Source organism: Gorilla gorilla, chromosome 20 (assembly GCF_029281585.2).
Source record: "Gorilla gorilla gorilla isolate KB3781 chromosome 20, NHGRI_mGorGor1-v2.1_pri, whole genome shotgun sequence".
Lineage (NCBI taxonomy): Eukaryota > Metazoa > Chordata > Mammalia > Primates > Hominidae > Gorilla > Gorilla gorilla.
In genome coordinates this window covers 22103545-22125202 of record NC_073244.2, presented here as the reverse complement: position 1 = coordinate 22125202, position 21658 = coordinate 22103545, and the positions used below count along the sequence as shown (strand labels likewise).

Sequence of the window (21658 nt, the reverse complement as noted above, 5' to 3'; positions counted from 1 at the left end):
GACTTCAGCCCAACAGTCTGGCTCCAGATCCCATGCCTTTGGGATGGTGTTCTGTTTCCAATCATCTGTCTTTGAATCTCAAGGGTCAAACAGGATGTTCCTGACTGCACCCCACCCCAAGATGGGTCAGTGATGGGAATGAAGGAGGAATCTAGAGGTGAAAGGGTGAAGACGTGCCCAACCCCTGACACTTGTGAGAGTGCCTGGCACATAGCAGAAGAGAGTAGGGGGAGGATTCAGATAGCAGCTGATGGACAAGCAGCCTGGGCAGAGTCAGAGGGCTCAAAAGAGGAAAAATAGGAGCTGCCTGAAGTTAGGGAAAGGGGTCACAAAAGCAATCAACTGGAAGGGGGAGACATAGGGTGGGACGTTAGCAAGAAAGGAAACAGAACTCCTGAGAGCCTGCCAGGGTATAAGCTGCACCCTTCTATCCTTGTGTTCTGAACTGGCCAGGGACCTCGGTCTTGGGACACTCCCAGACCAAAAGAAAGGATCTGCCCCTATGGTCGCTTCTCACTTAGCCTCAGTCGTACCTCTTAAATCCGTTCTTAATCCTGGTCCCTCTCCTGCTCAAAAACCTCCCATGGCTCCATACTGTCCACAGGATAAAGTCCATACTTGGGCTCTGAGAGACCCTGCTATAAGCATGGAGGCCCTATGCTCAGCCAAAGAGGCAGTCAGGTTCTTGGTTTCAGGGAAAACATCCCGCCTACCCCACCCAGGTTAGGCCCCTTCCCTGAAGCCTCCCAGTCCCCAAGAGCCCCCTGCAGGCTGTCAGTGAGGCCCAGGCAGAGGTGACAGCACCGTTTTATTCATGACAATCTGCAAAAAAACAGGTGGATGGGTCGGAAAGTCACTGCAAGCCAACATTCAGGGGCTCCACCCGCAGCCAAAGCCCGCCCTCGGCGCGCAAGATCAGTTCCGGCTTCCTGCGGGGCTCAGTGTGGTCTGGCAGGAACCGGAAGTGCAGCAGCATCAACGCCAGGACCACTTTCATCTCCGCCATGGCGAACGCCTGCCCCATGCAGTTCCTGCAGGCGGGAGTGGGGACTGTGACTGTGCCCAAGACCCACATTTGGGTCCCATCAACCCAGGAACCTGGCCTGGGAGCCCCAGCTGCACCCAGCTCAGCCTGAGAGATAGAGAGAAAGACTAAGCGTGCCTGGGACCCCCATGTGGGCTTGTATGTCCCGGAGACTGGGCCTGACTCCAGCTCCCAGCTCAGACCAGCAGATGGAGAAGGGGACTTTGAGCACTCCGCGGACCCCTCTAGGACCTACTCATCCCCATTCTATGGACGTTTTCCCATAAACTGTGAAGGAATGGAGGGAAGGAGAGCTGGAACTGGGACCATCTGCAACGTCCCCCTTTTTTTAACTCCCGCACCCATCATCCCATCCCTGCCTCAGACACAGGGCGCTCTTACCTGGGCCCTGCGGAGAAAGGAATAAAAGCCAGAGGTGACCTCCCCTTGCTGTTCTCTGGGTCAAAGCGGAAGGGGTCGTAGACCTGCAGGTGAGACAAAGAAGGTTCGCCCGTGGGATTTCCTATGTCCAGCAGCCTTGGAGAGACAGTTGTGTGTGTTTTGGGGCGAGGTGATGTTGGATTTTCCTCATCAAAACCCTGCCCCCTCCACTAGGAACCTTGGAATTCACACACACACACACACAAAAGTAGAGGATGGGGGTGGTGGTGGTGAATGGGGAAGGCGCACCTCAGGATCTGGCCACACAGTTGGGTTGTGATGGACCCCTATAATATTGATGAGGCAGGTAATGCCTGTGGGAGAGAAAGGGGCAGTCAGGACAAGGATCCCCTGAGGGAACCATCTTCCTACCCGGGAGGCTTCTCCCCCTGAGGCTGTGGGCACCTTTGGGGATGACTCGGCCATCTGGGAGAACAATGTCCTGGGTGCAGCATCGGGAGATGAAGGGAGCTGGGGGATGTAACCTCAGGCTCTCCTTCACGCACATGGTCAGGAAGGGCAGCTGGGCCAGGTCGTCCCTAAGGAAACACCCCAGCCCCAGTCATTATCAAGGGAGCAAAGACACAACTCTCCACCTTTTCTATTTGCAAATGAGACCTTTTCTCCCTATCACAAAATAAACTCCACGGGGATCAAACATTTGAGAATTTTAAAAAGCAGAAAACAATTAGAGAAGCAGAGAATTAGAAAAGTACCAGAGAAAATTTAGCCAAATAGATAAAAATAAATACTCTGAGGAAAACACCCAGAAGCCAGCGGTAAAAAATTAACAAACTCACATAAAAATAAATATTGTCTATGGCAAGAAAGCAAACTCAAATGCAAATGAATAACAAACAAAATACCCAGATCCAATGTTTTGCTCTTATTTAGCGTGGTGCTAGAGATACCAGCAAGTGCAATTAGGCAAGGGAAAAAAGGAGAGTCATGCAATTTGTTTTTTCTGTTTTGTTTTTTTTATTATTATTATACTTTTAGGGTACATGTGCACAATGTGCAGGTTAGTTACATATGTATACATGTGCCATGCTGGTGTGCTGCACCCATTAACTCATCATTTAGCATTAGTTATATCTCCTAATGCTATCCCTTCCCCCTCCCCCCATCCCACAACAGTCCCCAGAGTGTGATGTTCCCCTTCCTGTGTCCATGTGTTCTCATTGTTCAGTTCCCACCTATGAGTGAGAACATGCGGTGTTTGGTTTTTTTGTCTTTGCGATAGTTTACTGAGAATGATGATTTCCAATTTCATCCATGTCCCTACAAAGGACATGAACTCATCATTTTTTATGGCTGCATAGTATTCCATGGTGTATATGTGCCACATTTTCTTAATCCAGTCTATCATTGTTGGACATTTGGGTTGGTTCCAAGTCTTTGCTGTTGTGGATACTGCCGCAATAAACATACGTGTGCATGTGTCTTTATAGCCGCATGATTTATAGTCCTTTGGGTATATACCCAGTAATGGGATGGCTGGGTCAAATGGTATTTCTAGTTCTAGGTCCCTGAGGAATCACCACACTGACTTCCACAATGGTTGAACTAGTTTACAGTCCCACCAACAGTGTAAAAGTGTTCCTATTTCTCCACATCCTGTCCAGCACCTGTTGTTTCCTGACTTTTTAATGATTGCCATTCTAACTGGTGTGAGATGGTATCTCATGTGGTTTTGATTTGCATTTCTTTCATGGCCAGTGATGGTGAGCATTTTTTCATGTGTTTTTTGGCTGCATAAAGTGTTGGAAGTTCTGGCCAGGGCAATTAGGCAGGAGAAGGAAATAAAGGGTATTCAATTAGGAAAAGAAGACGTCAAATTGCCCGTGTTTGCAGACGACATGATTGTATATCTAGAAAACCCCATTGTCTCAGCCCAAAATCTCCTTAAGCTGATAAGCAACTTCAGCAAAGTCTCAGGATACAAAATCAATGTACAAAAATCACAAGCATTCTTATACACCAATAACAGACAAACAGAGAGCCAAATCATGAGTGAACTCCCATTCACAACTGCTTCAAAGGGAAGAAAATACCTAGGAATCCAACTTACAAGGGATGTGAAGGACCTCTTCAAGGAGAACTACAAACCACTGCTCAAGGAAATGAAAGAGGATACAAAGAAATGGAAGAACATTCCATGCTCATGGGTAGGAAGAATCAATATCGTGAAAATGGCCATACTGCCCAAGATAATTTATAGATTCAATGCCATCCTCATCAAGCTACCAATGACTTTCTTCACAGAATTGGAAAAAACTACTTTAAAGTTCATATGGCACCAAAAAAGAGCCCGCATCGCCAAGTCAATCCTAAGCCAAAAGAACAAAGCTGGAGGCATCACGCTACTTGACTTCAAACTATACTACAAGGCTACGGTAACCAAAACAGCATGGTACTGGTACCAAAACAGAGATCTAGATCAATGGAACAGAACAGAGCCCTCAGAATTAACGCCACATATCTACAACTATCTGATCTTTGACAAACCTGAGAAAAACAAGCAATGGGGAAAGGATTCCCTATTTAATAAATGGTGCTGGGAAAACTGGCTAGCCATATGTAGAAAGCTGAAACTGGATCCCTTCCTTACACCTTATACAAAAATTAATTCAAGATGGATTAAAGACTTAAACGTTAGACCTAAAACCATAAAAACCCTAGAAGAAAACCGAGGCATTACCATTCAGGACATAGGCATGGGCAAGGACTTCATGTCTAAAACACCAAAAGCAATGGCAACAAAAGCCAAAATTGACAAATGGGATCTAATTAAACTAAAGAGCTTCTGCACAGCAAAAGAAACTACCATCAGAGTGAACAGGCAACCTACAAAATGGGAGAAAATTTTCACAACCTACTCATCTGACAGAGGGCTAATATCCAGAATCTACAATGAACTCAAACAAATTTACAAGAAAAAAACAAACAACTCCATCAAAAAGTGGGCGAAGGACATGAACAGACACTTCTCAAAAGAAGACATTTATGCAGCCAAAAAAACACGAGAGTCAGGCAATTTGAAATGTGGTAGTAAATGTATCATTTTGGCAGATAGTGATTTTATACTTAGAAAACACTAGAGGCCCCACTGGAAAACGTTTATAAACATTTAAGATCGAGCAAAGGAGCTGAATTCTCTGCTTAATCTTTCTTCTTTTGCAGTGGCTATTTAAAATTTTCATACCGTCTACAATTATCTGGTTCAGAATTTGAAAACTATAAAACATAATTCACTCCTATGGCCCAATGCCATTTACTTCTCCCCACACGTTGCCAGGTTATTATTTTTTTAATGTATGCTTTCTGGGCTGATTTTAAGCATCTTAAAAAATTATATAGGAGCACACCATCTACTATAGACACTATTCTGTATCTTTTTTGACGGGGGGAGGGAATGGAGTCTCTGTCGCTCAGGCTGGAGTGCAGTGACACAATCTTGTCTCACTGCAACCTCCACCTCCCAGGTTCAAGTGATTCTCCTGCCTCAACCTCCCAAGTAGCTGGGACTACAGGCATTCACCACCACAGCCAGCTAATTTTTTTTTTATTTTTAGTAGAGATGGGGTTTCCCCATGTTGGCAAGGCTGGTCTTGAACGCCTGATGTCAAGTGATCTGCCCACCTTGGCCTCACAAAGTACTGGGATTACAGGCATGAACCACCGTGCCTGGCGTGTATCTTTTCTCATTTAACAGTTTATCACTTTTTCATAGCCCCTGGGACTTACGTCAAAATAAGGTTATCCCTACTCTGGCGCTATGAAATAATTTTCTCATGGTTCCTTCTAGAGCTTTTAGGACTCTTTAAGAAAAAAATGATTAATCTGAACATTATCTTGTCATAAGATATGAGAACCAGGTTCAGTTGCCTTTTTTCCAGAAGGCTTTCCAGTTGCCCCAAGAGCTTTTACTTAATTATCTATTTTTTTCTCTTGATACAGATACCATCTTTAGCATATACTATGTTCATTGGGCATAGAATTTATATGCATAAATCATTAGTTTTACCATGTAGAAATAACCATCAAATGAAAAGATAATAAAAGAAAAGATACTAGTCATAATAATATAAAATACCTGGATTAAACTTAAAAAGAAACATGAAATCTCTGTATTTTATTATAAATTTCCCTCAATCCAAATAAAACATACACTTTATCACACAACAAATGTTTGCAAGGGTTGATTTAACAACAAAAAAAAAGCCACTCTGCCAGATATTAAAACCTATTAGAAAGTCAGAGTATTGGGAGGCCGAGGTGGGTGGATCACTTGAGGTCAAGAGTTTGAGACCAGCCTGACCAATGTGGTGAAACCTCATCTCTACCTAAAACACAAGAATTAGCCGGGTGTGGTGGAGGGTGCCTGTAGTCCCAGTTACTCGGGAGGCTGAGTAATATCACATTGCACCCCATAAACACATATAATTAAAATTTGTCAATTAAAAATAAAAACAAACTAATTTTCCAAAACTCATATTTTTAGAAAAAGAAAAGCTCCCAAAGATATATTGTTAATGTGCAGATCTGTCTCTTCTTTATTTCCTTTTATTTCAATAGCATTTGGGATATAAGTGGTTTGGTTACATGGATGATTTCTATAGTGGTGAATTCTGAGGTTTTAGTGCACCCATCACCCATGCAGTGTATACTGTCCCCAATATGCAGTCTTTTCTCCCTTACCCGGCACCCAACCTTGCTCTCCGAGTCTCCAAAGCTCATTATATCACTCTGTATGTATTTGTGTCCTCACAGCTTAGCTCCCACTTATAGGTGAAAATATATGGTATTTGGTTTTCTATTCTTGAGTTACTTCACTTAGAATAATGGCCTCCAGCTCCATCCAAATTGCGGCAAAAGACATTATTTCATTCCTTTTTATGACTGAGTAGTATTCCATTGTGTATATATGCCACATTTTCTTTATCCACTCATTGGTCAGTGGGCAGTTAGATTGGTTCCGTATCTTTACAATTGTGAATTGTGCTACTATAAGCATGCATGTGCATGTGTCTTTTTCATATAATCACTTTTCCTTTGGGTGGATACCTAGTAGTGAGATTGCTGGATGGAATGGTACATTTACTTTTAGTTCTCTAAGGAATATCCTTATCGTTTTCCACAGAGGTTATGTTAATTTTCATAGCAGTATATGAGCATTCACTTTTCAATACATCCACAACATACATTTATTGTTTTTTGACTTTTTAATTATGGCCATTCTCGTAGAAACAAGATGGTATCTCATTGTGGTTTTAATTTGCATATCCCTGATGATTAGAGATGTTGAGCATTTTTTCATATGTTTCGTGGCTGTTTGTGTATCTTCTTTTGAGAATTATCTGTTCATGCCCTTTGCCCACTTTTTGATGGAACTAATTGTTTGTGTTTTTTTTTTCCTTGCTGAGTTGTTTGAGTTCCTTGTAGATTCTGGATACTAGCCCTTTGTCAGATGCATAGTTTGCAAATATTTTCCCCCACCTGTAGGTTGTCTGTTAACTCGGCTATTATTATTATTATTATTATTATTATTATTATTTTGTTGTGCAGAAGCTTTTTAGTTTAATTAAGTTCCACTGATTTATTTTTGGTTTTGTTGCATTTGCTTTTGTGGTCTTGGTCATGAATTCTTTGCCTAGGCCAATGTCCAAAAGAGTTTTTCCAAGGTTATCTTATAAAATTGTTATGGTTTCTGTCTTAGATTTAAGCCTTTGATTTTTGTACAAGGTGAGAGATGGGGATGCAGTTTCATTTTTCTACATGTGACTGTCCAGTTTTCCCAGCACCATTTATTGAATAGGGTGTCTTTCCCCAATTTATGTTTTTGTATGCTTTGTCAAAGATCAGTTGGCTGTAAGTATTTGGCTTTATTTCTGGGTCCTCCTTTCTGTTCCATTCATCTAAACGCCTACTTTTATACCAGTACCATGCTGTTTTGGTAATTGTAGCCTTGTAATGTAATTTGAAGTCCGGTAATGTGATGCCTCCAAATTTTTTCTTTTTGCTTGGTATTGCTTTGACTACACAGGCTCTGTTTTGGTTCCATATGAATTTTAGAATTGCTTTTCCCAGTTCTGTGAAAAATGATGAAGGTATTTTCATAGGCATTGCATTAAATCTGTAGATTGCTTTGCACTATGATCATTTTCACAATATTGATTCTTCCAATCCATGAACATGGGATGTGTTTTCATTGGTTTGTGTCATCTATGGTTTTGTCCAGCACTGTTTTGTAGTTCTCCTTGTAGAGAGCTTTAACCTCCTTGGTTAAGTGTATTCCTAGGTATTTTTTTTTTTGCAACTGTTTTTTTGTTTGTTTGTTTTGCCCTGTGAGAGTCAGAGGGTGGTTGTTAGGTCACTGGGGTAGTGATCCAGAGGTGAGTATAACGCCTCTGCCTCACAGAAGAGTTTGAGAAGGGAGTGGAGAGTAGCAGGTGGCAGTAACCCTCATCTAGCTCCCATGCAGTTGGCACAAGGTGGGTCTCACACATGCAGTGTTCCACTCATAGCACTGGATTTAGATCCAGGCAGTCTGTGCACAGAACTCAGCCCTGCCCCAGGCCATAAGCTTTTCCCACAGAAATAGCAATGCTTTCAGGCCATGTCCTTTTTTGTCCCTGTCCAAGGCCAGGCACCCAGCTTCTGAACTCCTGTCTGCAGCACACTTCCTGCTTGCCTCCCGGGTTCTGGTCAAGGGAGTTCATCCCCACTCGAGGTTATATCAAGAAATTCATTTGGGCATTTCATTCAACCTGTGACCTCACCTGAGCTAGTTGTCTGACTTCCCCAAGGTCCCCTGTGAGATACAATAAGGAATGGCTTCCCTCAGTCCATGCTGGAGATTGTGAATGCCTGCAAGGGACTTCCTGCTGCTGCTTCTACTTTTATATTTCTTACCACTCCCTAAATCGGTTCAAGCCCTGGATAGAGTTAAGGCCTTCTCCTGTGGTCTGGATTTTCAGATTCCCCAGTGAAGATGTGTACCCTGGAAGCAGTCTCTCCCCCTCTTACTCTGAGGATTCACAGTTTTTCACCTGTCTCACAGAGTAGAATGCAGCCTGTAGCTTCTTTTGAAGGGTCTGTGAATTCTTCTGGTTTTCCTGTTAAGTCCCTGTGTTGTTTCTTGGGAAAAGAAAGCTTACACTGTGAATCTCTACACACTATTCTGTCCTTCCACATGGGAGAGGCACACTGACATTGCCTCCAACCCATCATCTTGGGAAAAAGTACCGTGTCTATTTTATACACTCTTATTTGTATAGAAGAAGTCTGTGTTCTTATAAAGTGGGCATCAAGATAGCCATCTTCTGGAGGGACACACAAAACCATTGATGGTAGAAACTACTAGGGCGACAGTTAAGAAGGAAGCTCTTTTTTTTTTTTTTGAGACAGAGTCTCACTCTGTTGCCCAGGCTGGAGTGCAATGGTGCGGTCTCAGCTCACTGCAAGCTCCGCCTCCCGGGTTCACGCCATTCTCCTGCCTCAGCCTCCAGAGTAGCTGGGACTACAGGCACCTGCCATCACGCCAGGCTAATTTTTTATATTTTTAGTAGAGACGGGGTTTCACCGTGTTATCCAGGATGGTCTCGATCTCCTGACCTCGTGATCCGCCTGCCCTGGCCTTCCAAAGTGCTGGGATTACAGGCATGAGGAAAGCTCATTTTTATAAATGTTTTAGACACTTTTTTGTTTACAAAGTGCACAATATTACTTGATATCTTGGTTTTTAAAAGCATAAAAAGTGTTGCCACCTTTTAGGACTGCTGTGCTGAGCAAAGGCTTGGACAGAAGGACACGGCCTCCAAAACACATGTCCAGTCCATTGCCTCCTCTCCATCCCCAGCCCCTGCCCTGGCTCAGGTCCCAGAATGTCTTCACTGGGACTTCATTCTACAGCTGGTCCTCTCTCCACAGTAGCTCTGAAAAGATCTTTCTGGTGCCCAGATGACCTGCCCCTCTCCTGCTCAACCACTTGTTATGGCTCCCCATTGCCTTTGGGTTAAAATGGAAGCCATTACCATTTTCCCATATTTTCCACAGCCAGACTCTGCTTTCACTTCCATAGTTATTATCTCATTACAACTCAGTTCCTTTCTCTCTCATTCTCTCTCTGTCTCCTTCTGTCTTCCCTCCTCTCTTTATCTTGCTCTCCCTCACTTTTCCTCCCTCTTACTTCTTCCTCCCTTTATAACCATCTCCTTCCCTGACACACAAACCTCTCTTTCCCCCTTCTCCCTCTCTCCTGCTCCCTCTTTTTGCATTTTTGCCCAGGCTTTCTTTTTGACCTAGGGCACTACTGCATCCAAACACCTACTGATCACCATTCAGGGTTTCAGTTGAGGCACTTTATTATTTTGGTTTTTTACTTTTTTAGAAATGGGTTCTTTCTATATTGCCCAGGTTGATCTTAAACCTGACCTCAAGTGATTCTCCCACTTCAGCCTCCTCGGTACTTGGTATCACAAGCGACAGCCACCAGATCTGGCTTGAAACACTTTCTATAACACTTTCTGTACTCCCAGCCATGCTTCTCTTGCTCTCAACTCCATCCTTGCCTATGTGGACTGGGAATGTCTTGTGGTGGGACTGTTCCTACTAGGCTGGGAGTACCTGGAAAACACATCCATAGGCAGGTTTCTTTCCAGGTCTCCAGAGCACAGAAAGGTGCTGGGAACAGAACTGGCAATGGAAAGGCATGTGGAAGAGTTTGCTGAATGAAGACTGAATGGATGAACGATGCAGGTGTTCTAGACAAAAGATAGATGACTTTTACCCCCAGGTCTCCCTTAGGACTCCCTGGACTGGACTGGAGGGTAGGAATTAGGGAACAGAAGAGCAAACATTCAGGAAGTAAAGATGTTTGAAAAAAATATGATAATTCAGAGTAAACAAGAAAGGAAGGAGTGAAGGGAAAATTCATTGACTGAACATGTCTAGATGTCATCATCTGCCTTCATATATTGTCCCTAGTTCTCTCAGCAGGCTAGGACTCTCTGTCCCAAAAGTCTGAAAACTTTCCCCTGCTAGCCAGGTTGGATACCAAGTTCTGCCTCTGTGCTCTGCTCCTAGTACTACTAAGCAATAATGGAAGAATTGACAAAAACAACTTCCCCCTCCCCACCTGAGCAAACATTCAGGAAGTGAGGATTTTCGAAAAAACTGATATTTCTGGGAGAACAGAAAGAGAGTGGAGGGGAAGTTCATTTGCTGAACATGTGCAAAGTAGCATTATCTGTCCTCACACATTGTCACCAATTCTCTTAGCAGCCCGGGTCTTTCGGTCCTAAAGGCCTGCAACTTTTCCCCTGACAGCCAGGCTTGGTATCAAGCCCTGCCTGTGGTCCTCTGCTTTTATACCCACTAAGCAATAGTGGAAGAATCCACAAAACAACTCCTCCACCCCTCCTCACTTGGGGAGCAGAACCAATGATGGGCTCAGGAACAGGCCAGAAGAACTTGCACTCACCATTCAATCTCTTTAGGATCGCGGTCCTTCAGAAGCTCTTGCACCTCCTGTCGGCAGCGCTCCTGGTACTGTGGGTGCCTCGCAAGGTTGTACAGGACCCAGGAGAGGCCACTGGCCGTGGTGTCATGGCCTGAGGAGCAGCCAGGTAAGCTTGGCTTCAGCACCAGAGGGTGGACAGCGCCCAGATATTGAGGCCCTCAGGAGGATGGAGGGAGGGGGAAGATGGGCAGAATGGAGTGATCCAGGGTCCACCCACCCAGATCCTGAGATGGAGGGACCTCTGCCTCCACTGTAGTCCCACACTGGGACCCTCACCTCCAAACATGAAGGTGTCAGCCTCTGCTCTTATATCCTCATCTGACAATGCCTTCCCATCTTCATCCTGAAGAGAAAGCAAGACACACACACACACACACACACACACACACACACACACACAAATTATACTATCTCTGAGACTCCGGAGTCTAACCTGAGATAATCTCTGAAGCTCTGATCTTCCAGAAACTCAAATGCACTCTGCACGTCTAGATCTCTCTTGTTCACCATCACCACAGCCCCAACTCCAAGGGCTTCCCCCAGATCCTTTGCCTCCTCTTTGTACCCTGGTGACAGGAATCAATGGTTCTCAAATATTTTCATTTTTCTGCATAATACAGACTTTCAGAGAAAAAGATACTGGCAACCTGGGGTACAGGATATTTGAATGGCAATTTGCCTTGGAGGTTAGAAATTATGTATTGCTCCAAAAATATTTGCTCACATTCTAGAGTGGTAAACCCAGAGAATCTTATCTTTCCAGAAGATATTTGGGTTATAAAACTATAGAAATTGCCATCTCACAGGAGAGGGGTAGTTTATACTCCAGAACAAAGCATTCTCTCTCTCTCTCTTTCTCTGTCTCTAACTTTCACCCTGTAATAAAGAAGGAGCATATGAGCTAGCTGTCCTATATAAGCTATAATACTCATAATGTGGGGGCCCCTCTCCTTGGTGCAAATTCTTGTGCATTTACAGGTAAAAACATTGTGTTGCCCTAGGAATGGGGAGCCAGCACTACCATCCTACTCCACCTGCTGTTACTGCTGTAAATAATTAATGGGCTGCTGTGATCGAGGGGTTTGGTGCATCTTTTATCATAGATACAGACGTAGACAAAGACATAGACATATAGATACACATAAAAATGTGAAAGACTAACACACTAACTTGTAAGTTGAATAAAATATCATGCTCTTCACAGTTTCAGAATTAGCAGTGCCCTGTGGGCTGCATGCAATAAAGTCATCTCTAAAACCTATCTGTGACCTTCCCTTTCTCAAGCATCTTCCATGGCTCCCAGTGCCCTTTGGATCAAAACCAATTTATTTCACCTGACATTTGACATGAAGCTCTATTCTCTCACCTAAATTCAGATCATAGAGAAACCTACCTTGCTCAGCAGAAGCACATCAATGAAATCCAAAGTCTTGGACTTGGCTTTGTCTTTGAAAAAATCATCAATACCCTGAGTGGGGAGGGTGCGACGCCGCTCCCGGATGACAGCGTCTGTGAAGTCATGCACCAGGCGGCAGGCCCTGTGGAAGCGCCGCCCGTCATGGGAGAGGTAATATAGAAAGTCCATGTGCTGGAGGATATGATGGCTTCTTTTCTCTACAAGGGCACTGAGCTCCAAGATGGTGGCAATATATTCACTGGGCCTCCTGCAGGCCAAGGGCAGAAAGGGAGGCAACAATGTAACGTATGCAAAGCCCCAGGAACACCTCCCACCAGCAGTCAGGAGCTACCTCCCATCAGGAAACTGAGTATCTAGAAATAGATGGTCCTAGAGATACATGGTGGGTATCAGTCATGAGATTGACTCTCTAGACTGTCTTCTCTCCCTGCATCCTATCTCTGAGAGCTGTCTCCATGCACCTAGGTACCCAGAGTGTAGCTTGGACACCATGCTTCTCTCCTCTGTCTCCCATCCAGTATGCAGTACTGATCATTTTCCTTACCAAAACTGTCCACACAACTCAGACTTCATCCTGTTCCAGTTCAGCCCTGCTCCAGCCCCCAGCATAACCAACTCTCTCTCTCTTTCTCTCTCTCTCTCTGTCTCTCTGTCTCTGTCTCTCTCTGTCTCTCTCTCTCTGTCTCTCTCTCTCTCTCTCTCTCTCCCTCTCTCTCTTTCACCCTGTAAGAAAGAAGGAGCAGCCGGGCACAGTGGCTCATGCCTGTAATCCCAACACTTTCTGAGGCCAAAGAGGGCAGATCACCTGAGGTCAGGAATTCGAGACCAGCCTGGACAACATGGCAAACCCCCTCTCTACTAAAAATACAGAAATTAGCTGGGCGTGGTGGCGGGCTATCAGTTTCCCACACAGCTCAGCTCTTACCACATCCATCATCAGCTGAAACTACAAAAGGTCTCTGGAAATGTCTTGATAAACTTCATACCACTTTTCCTGATTTTCAGTGCCCTTAATATCTAGCCCCTACTTCCACAACCTCATTTCTACTGTCTCTTGCACATGCTTGGCTCATCCTAACCTTCTTGCTTTTACACACATATTTCTACCTGGAAAGACAGCACTTTCTCCTCTTCCTCGACCTTCAAAGCACAGCTATGATACAAATCCTCCCGAAAGGTACTTCGGGTTACTTTGCTCATTCCTCCCTCCCCAACTTACTCCCTTTGGTCCATGGATTCACATCCCAGGCCCTAGGAAGGAACTCACTCCTGACAATGGCTGTCAAAGCTGAAGATGCATTTCTGCAGACTGTCCAAGGTCATGAGGCTGATGTGCTCAAACATGTCCAGACGACTGCTGCCCTCTGAGGCCAGGTGCTGCCACTTGTCCTGGCCAGAGAAGGGAAGAGAGCTAGAGCTGGGCCCTGCCTCCTTTGTGCCCCTCCCCAGTCCCAAACATCAGGATGGACTCCCCCACAACCAGCCTCCTGGTCCTCTGCCCCAGGAACCCATTGCCAGCAAGGACCAGACTGGGATGCGAGCAGAAACTGTTAGTATAGGAGATGAAGACCCATGGCTTGGAGTCAAGAGACCTGCATTCAAGTCTCAGCTCTGTCTCCTATGCTCTGTGTGCCCTTGGTCAACCTATTGCCCTCCTCTAGGTCCCACCTGTCAAATATTCAATAACAGTCAAGGTGATCTGCTTTGGGGCCAGATAAACCAGATAGAATCTCTGCTCCACCAGTCCTAGCTCACTTCCTGGCTGGTTGAACTCTGTCCAGCTCCCTAATCTCTCTGGCCCTCAGTTCATCATCTGCAATAGGACAAAAATAACCATAACCTCACAGGATTATTAAAATTAACTTAGACAACTTATATCCTGGCATTGGGACATGACATTTTCTCAGGCATATGATGAGTAAATGTTTGCTTTATTCATCTCCATTGTAATAAATTCATTTCAAAAATATCCCTGTGTTAGAAGAGGCACTTCTTCATCAGCCCTGAGCATCCTTGCTGGGTATGCCACCAATGCAAGACCATGATGTTCTTACCTGAGCCATTTCTCAGAGTTGTATTTGCAGATAACAACCTGGAGAGATAAGGCAATGACTCCCCCTGGACCAATATCAGGCTTGTTTCTGCCACTATTAAAGTAGATTCCCTAAGCCTAATGCCCATTGTATGTCATGCAATGTACTGCATGAGCAGGCTAATGTAGAGGCCCACCAGTGTCACCCCCATGGAATTTAGGTTGACTCAGAAAAAGGATACAAACCAACAAGAAGTACATGTTGCTTATTGTGCCATGAGTAATCACCTACCCTTTGTCTCTGATCCAGGAGTCTGTTAGAATGCATGAGACAGTAACAAGCTAACTTATCAGTTTGCATATTTAAAAAAAATCCTAGACACTTCACAAAATCCTGACCCCCAATTCTTCACTTCTCCCTGTATTCATACCCTTTCCACAGTAATTTTTCAGCAACTCCCATTAAGAGATGCATTCTATTTTACACCCCTTTGAGTCTCTACTGGACTTTTGACTTTCAACTTTCTTTGGCCAGTACAATGTGGTGAAATGATGATGTAATAACTCTAATAGACTCAAACCTGGTTGAACTTTGAAGTATTGCAGAGACAATGTCCACAGGCATTGCAGCCTCCTCTCAGTTTCTCGGAACCCAGTCTCTGCCACGTGAACAACAGGGTGCCTTCTGGAGGCAGAGAATCACATGGGGGAAAGTCCAGGTGTCACAGCTGAGCCCATCCCAGATCAGTCTGAAGGTACTGAAGCCCCAAACGTGAATGAACTGAGCCAGGATCAGCAAAGCTGCCCCCCGACCCACAGCTGCTCATGTGCCAAGAGTGATCCCTTCCACATCCAGAAGAACTGGCCAGCTGTCTCACAGACTCGTTAGCAATTGTAAACCCTTATGGCTCTAAGCCAATGAGTTCTGAAGTGGTTTGTAATCAGCAACGACTACTACACAATCTTCATTTTTACTCTCTTGAGTTTACAGGGATTCTGTGAGAAAAGCACAGAAACTGACACCTTCTGAGAACCTACTGTGTGCCAAGTAAATGGCCTCTCAAGTAGGGATTATCATCCCCATTTTACAGATGAGGAAACCAAGGCTCAGAGAGGAAGAGCAATGGCCCAGTGCCACCCAGAAGAGCCAAAATTCCAGGCCAGATCTGTCCATGGTCCCTCCACCCCAAGACTCCAGCTGGGACCCAGACTTCAAGGGACTCACAAGCATGATGTTTGCACTCTTGTTGAAGATCGTTATATAGGACTTCAGGATGTTGAAATGGAAGGCGGGCGTCAGCATCCGACGGTGGCGGCTCCACTTGTCAACGCCACTCAGCAGGAGCCCATCCCCTGGCAGGGCAGCCAAGGACAGTGGGCAAGAGCAGCACTTCCCCTACCGTCCCTGCAAGGTTGTCCCCAACCCCTTTCACCTGCAGGTACTCACCCAGCCAGGGCTTCAGGAACCTGATGGAGAGATCATCCTTGGGTGCAATGGCAGCTGACATGAATGAGGACCATCAAGGGCCATGTAGAGGGCAAGAGAGGAACTTCAGGTATAGGGCAAGGCTCCCTACTAGCACTTTCCCCACTCCATGCCCAGCATAGCAGGAAGGGGGCCAAGGGCAAAGGACGAAGGGAGGATAGAGGAAGAAGGACCAGCCCAGGCTGCAACAGCACAGTAAAGCTATGACACAACCTAGCAGGTCATAGCACACCCCAGCACGCCTTGACATGGCTCCTATATATCCCAACATGTTCTGCAACAACTGAGCACAGCTCCACACTCTACAAAATACCTTTAAAGGACCTCGGACACCCTGTCTGCCATAGCACTCTCTGTCATCTCCTGACATGGACCTGAGATAGTCTGACATGACCTCTGTATACCCCACAGACAGGCCCCAGATAGGGTTTAAATGTGATTTCTTAAATGTCCCGGACATTTCCCAGGTGTAACCAAGAGTTTTCTTCAAGCGTGATTAGAATGGATTCCGAAACCTGGCTTAGGGAGACTAAAATAATAACTCTGACAATTCCAAAGAGACCCTAGCTCCCAGACCTTGGACAAGCTACAAACATGGCCAAGAGATGACAAGGAGGAGAAAAGACAATTTCAAATCACACATCAGAGAAGAACCAGAAAGTCTCTGACATGCCCCAAGTGTCCTCGACCACAGCTGAGCCACACACATGATGACTTTTCCATATGATCCCAGGTTAAACAGAAAAGATATAACCAGGTATAATATTGAAACTATAGGCTATTTATGGGACCCCTGGGGGAAAGGTGAGCTTTCTGACAAGAACTGAGCTGCTAGGACCCATGGTTGACAGCATAAGAGAACGGCTGCCTTAAAAGAAAAAGTGATGCAGAGAAATGGTGAAATTAAGAAAAGGAGACAGATTCCTGATAATGTTCATTGACACCTGGATTCAGCCATGCCTGAAGACCACCCTCCCTGAACTTTACACTCCTTTGATTCTCTTTATTTGCTTAGAGCACACGAAGTTGAGTTTCCATCACTCACAACTGAAAGAGACCTCAGCAGCCAGAGAGCTGGTGACCTGCACAGAGTCACTAAGGATTTGGGAGTCAGAGCCATAGTTTTTGTGGGATGCTGCCACTTCCCTAGCTCAGCCTGGTGTGTCCAAGGATGAGAAGAGCAGAGAGCAAGGGGAGATCAAGCAGCTGGTGTGGGTTCTCCTATTGGAGAATCCTGAAGCCTGTAGGAGGAGAGCAGGAAACTTAGGGTGGATGAGTGATAGGATGAGGTAGAAGGAACTGACCCATCATAAGTGGATGTCACATAAATAGCAGCCCAGGTTCTCCACCAGCCACAAATCCTCCTACCGCTTTGGACTGAGGGATGGGCAAGGCTGGTGCCAGGACTGGCTGGGACCCCAAATACCAATGATGCCCACTGCATCATCCTGCCCCACACTTAAAAAATCCTACTTATTGGTCCAGACATAGCTCCAACCACTCTTCCTCCAGGAAACATTCCAGCCTGCCCCAGCAGACACCCAGTTCTCTGTGTTGTCATACCCATCTCTCTCTTGCCCATTCCTGACCCCATGAAGCTGGAAATGTCTCTGTCTAGACCCGTGTCCTTAAGCATGGGGGTTCCTTCCAGAAAGGGCCCTGAATTGAGGCCTCTTGGAGCCCCAGTGGTGCCCAGAACACCAAGACAGGGAGCAGATGGCAATGGAGGGAGAAGACATTGAGATGGAAGTCTCAATGAGGGGCACGAGTACTCAAGGAGGGACCTGGGTACTGCAGAGACCACACAGAAGTTTGGCCTGGCACCCACCACCACAAGCTCTGCATGGGTACCTGAGGCATTGGTGATAGACCGGATGGTGTCAGGGTGGCATAAAACGATGAACGGGATGATGGGACCCAGCCATATCGTAAAGCCCTGGGGATAGGTGGCCGACATCTGGGTCGAGTTCTTCAAGCCCTCCTCTGTAGGAGTGATCTGAAAGCAAGTCAAGGGCTGCCACTTCCTGTGATGGTTAATTTTAGGTGTCCACTAGACTGGGCTAAGGGATGCCCAGATAGCCAGTCAAACATTATTGCTGAGTGTCTGTGAAGGTGTTTGAGAAGAGATTAGCATTTGAAGGTAAACAGGATGGAAATAGTAATGCAGAGGAATGAGTGAGTGAGGAAAGGAATGAGTGAGTGAGGAGAGGAATGAGTGAGTGAGGAGAGGAATGAGTGAGTGAGGAAAGGAATGAGTGAGTGAAGAGAGGAATGAGTGGGTGGGTAGAGGAATGAGTGAGTGAGGAGAGGAATGAGTGAGTGAGGAGAGGAATGAGTGAGTGAGGAGAGGAATGAGTGAGTGAGGAGAGGAATGAGAGTGAGCAGAGGAATGAGTGAGTGAGCAGAGGAATGAGTGAGTGAGGAGAGGAATGAGTGAGCGAGGAGAAGAATGAGTGAATGAGGAGAGGAAGGAATGAGTGAGGAGAGGAATGAGTGCATGGGTAGGGGAATGAGTGAGTGAGGAGAGGAATGAGTGTATGGGTAAAGGAATGAGTGAGTGAGGAGAGGAACGAGTGAGTGAGGAGAGGAACGAGTGAGTGAGGAGAGGAACGAGTGAGTGAGGAGAGGAATGAGTGAGTGGGTAAAGGAATGAATGAGTGAGGAGAGAAATGAGTGAGTGAGGAGAGGAATGAGTGAGTGAGGAGTGGAATGAGTGAGTGAGGAGAGGAATGAGTGAATGCAGAGAGGAATGAGTGAGTGAGCAGAGGAATGAGTGAGTGGATAGAGGGACGAGTGAGTGAGGAGAAGAATGAGCGAGTGAGGAGAGGAATGAGTGAGTGAGGAGAGGAATTAGTGAGTGAGGAGAGGAATGAGTGAGTGAGGAGTGGAATGAGTGAGTGAGGAGAGGAATGAGTGAATGCAGAGAGGAATGAGTGAGTGAGCAGAGGAATGAGTGAGTGGGGAAAGCAAAAAGTGAGTGGATAGAGGAATAAGTGAATGGGTAGATGAATGAGTGAGTGGAATAAGTGAATGGGTAGATGAATGAGTGAGTGGATGGAGGAATGAGTGAGTGGGCAGAGGAATGAGTGAGTGAGGAGGGGAATGAGTGAGTGAGGAGAGGAATGAGTGAGTGAGGAGGGGAATGAGTGAGTGAGGAGAGGAATGAGTGAGTGAGGAGAAGAATGAGTGAATGAGGAGAGGAAGGAATGAGTGAGGAGAGGAATGAGTGCATGGGTAGGGGAATGAGTGAGTGAGGAGAGGAATGAGTGTGTGGGTAAAGGAATGAGTGAGTGAGGAGAGGAACGAGTGAGTGAGGAGAGGAACGAGTGAGTGAGGAGAGGAACGAGTGAGTGAGGAGAGGAATGAGTGAGTGGGTAAAGGAATGAATGAGTGAGGAGAGAAATGAGTGAGTGAGGAGAGGAATGAGTGAGTGAGGAGTGGAATGAGTGAGTGAGGAGAGGAATGAGTGAATGCAGAGAGGAATGAGTGAGTGAGCAGAGGAATGAGTGAGTGGATAGAGGGACGAGTGAGTGAGGAGAAGAATGAGCGAGTGAGGAGAGGAATGAGTGAGTGAGGAGAGGAATTAGTGAGTGAGGAGAGGAATGAGTGAGTGAGGAGTGGAATGAGTGAGTGAGGAGAGGAATGAGTGAATGCAGAGAGGAATGAGTGAGTGAGCAGAGGAATGAGTGAGTGGGGAAAGCAAAAAGTGAGTGGATAGAGGAATAAGTGAATGGGTAGATGAATGAGTGAGTGGAATAAGTGAATGGGTAGATGAATGAGTGAGTGGATGGAGGAATGAGTGAGTGGGCAGAGGAATGAGTGAGTGAGGAGGGGAATGAGTGAGTGAGGAGAGGAATGAGTGAGTGAGGAGGGGAATGAGTGAGTGAGGAGAGGAATGAGTGAGTGAGGAGAGGAATCAGTGAGTGAGGAGAGGAATGAGTGAGTGAGGAGAGGAATGAGTGAGTGAGGAGAGGAATGAGTGAGTGGGGAGAGGAGCGAGTGAGTGGGTAGAGGAGTGAGTGAGTGGGTAGAGGAGTGAGTGGGGAGAGGAGTGAGTGAGTGGGTAGAGGAGTGAGTGAGGAGAGGAATGAGTGAGTGAGCAGAGGAATGAGTGAGCCATCTCCCTTGCTTCTCTGGGGTCGCAGACCCCAGCCACCGTCAATACCCAGCTCACTGAACCCCATTCCTGCTCCTCTGGAAGTCCATCCACCCTGAGACCCCAGACACATTTTGCTGTCACACTCACCAGGCCCAGGTGACCCCAAAACCAGTTCCGTTTTGGGGGCTGTGGGAAACACTGGAGCCGGCGGCAGTTGTTATAGAAGGCATAGGTCCAAGCCAGGATTCGGGCGAGTAGCCAGGAGCCCACAACCAGCAGCAGGAGTAGCCATGGGGACGTTGCCACCGGTCTGAGGCCCAGCCAGGGCAGGCTCAGCAGCGACATCCTGCAGGGCAGACGGGATGAAGGGTGAGGACCTGAGGCCCAGGGAAGAGCTCCGGGGACAGTGGATAGGGGCGAAGTCAGGAACTGCTGGGGCAGGGCAGGGAGGGCTCAGGGGTGAGTAAACGAGGGCTGAGATCTAAAGTCCAGAATGTCCCAACCAAAACCAACAACCAAGTGGCCTCCAGTGACCTGGTAACCACACAGAAAGGGAAAGAGATGGGCCGATTAGAGTCCAGAAGGGCCCCGCCTGAATCCTTGGGAGTTTGCTAGGAGTCCAGTTACCAGGAAACCCCCAGTTTCCCATGCCAGCATCTTGGAGCCACCCCAGCCTTAGGCAGTCCCCTCTTCATCCCAGGCCAGGACCTTCCAGCCCTGCCACCCCCCAGCCTGGTACCTTCTGTCGGGAGCAGCTTGTCCCACACAACCTCCTCTCCTCTTCTGCTGGGAGGTCTTTGGCCCTGGCCCCTGATCTAGGGAAGGCCGTAGGAGGCGGGGCTGGGCTGGGCTGGGCTGAGGCAGCCAATCCCCACAGCCTGGGTGTGTCTTCCGTGCCTGGGCAGCCAGCCAAAACCTGGGGTTGGGCCCACTGGGTGCAGCTCAGGGTGCCCCAGCACAAACACTGAATTCTCAGGTCTCAGTACCTTCTTGGGAGTTTGCAGGGGAAGTTGGGGGGTGGTTAGAGGGGACTCTGAGCCCCAAGTTTACCTCCACCCTGCCCTTCCAAGACAAGGGTGCTCAGATAAAAGCATATACTTATCATGACAGTTCGCAGCCAGCTGAGCTGGGCCAGGCCAACCCTTGTCCCAGATCATCTGGGCTCCTCTCCAAACATGGGCGGGGAGGATGTCAGGCGCTACATCTTGGTGCAGACTTACGAGATTCAGAGACAGAAGCCTCTCATCTCTGGCTTCACAGCCTGGCAAGAGTTCAAGTCCTGCCTCCAGGCAGCCCAGGGCCTGAGTTGAGACCTGACTGCTTGAAGCAGGAAGAAAGAATCCAGCCCCAACCCCGCTGAGGATTACCTTCGTCAGAGTCTGGGGATAAAGAGCCCAGCTGGAGGAGCAAACCTAGAAGCTGGGCTCAGCTTAGGAGGACAGAGCAGAGGCACAGGGGATGAGGCTGAGAGGGGCCTTGAGCGGACGGGGTCCAGGCAGGGGAGGGCAGAGCGAGGGGACCCCGAGTGTAGTCTTTGTTCTGCCCTGTCCTTTCTCTGACTGTGGGCAGTGTGGCCATCCTGGGCTCAGGCTTCCCATCTGGGAAATGGGATGTCAGATGAGGCCTTAGAGGGCGA

General features: G+C 46.8%; 1 protein-coding gene across 1 annotated transcript; it reads right to left on the bottom strand.

Moving 5' to 3' along the window:
• Positions 1-789: 789 nt before the first annotated feature.
• On the bottom strand, positions 790-20843 carry LOC101153230 (cytochrome P450 4F12). Its single transcript, XM_004060207.4, has 13 exons — positions 20762-20843; positions 20170-20368; positions 17775-17919; positions 15885-15938; positions 15663-15790; positions 13673-13794; positions 12382-12652; positions 11265-11331; positions 10950-11079; positions 1871-2004; positions 1715-1779; positions 1427-1509; positions 790-1031 (listed from the first exon to the last, which is right to left on the bottom strand). Exons 2-13 carry the CDS (start codon positions 20365-20367, stop codon positions 854-856), a joined length of 1575 nt encoding a protein of 524 aa, XP_004060255.3. The 5' UTR covers position 20368; positions 20762-20843; the 3' UTR covers positions 790-853.
• Positions 20844-21658: the final 815 nt, after the last annotated feature.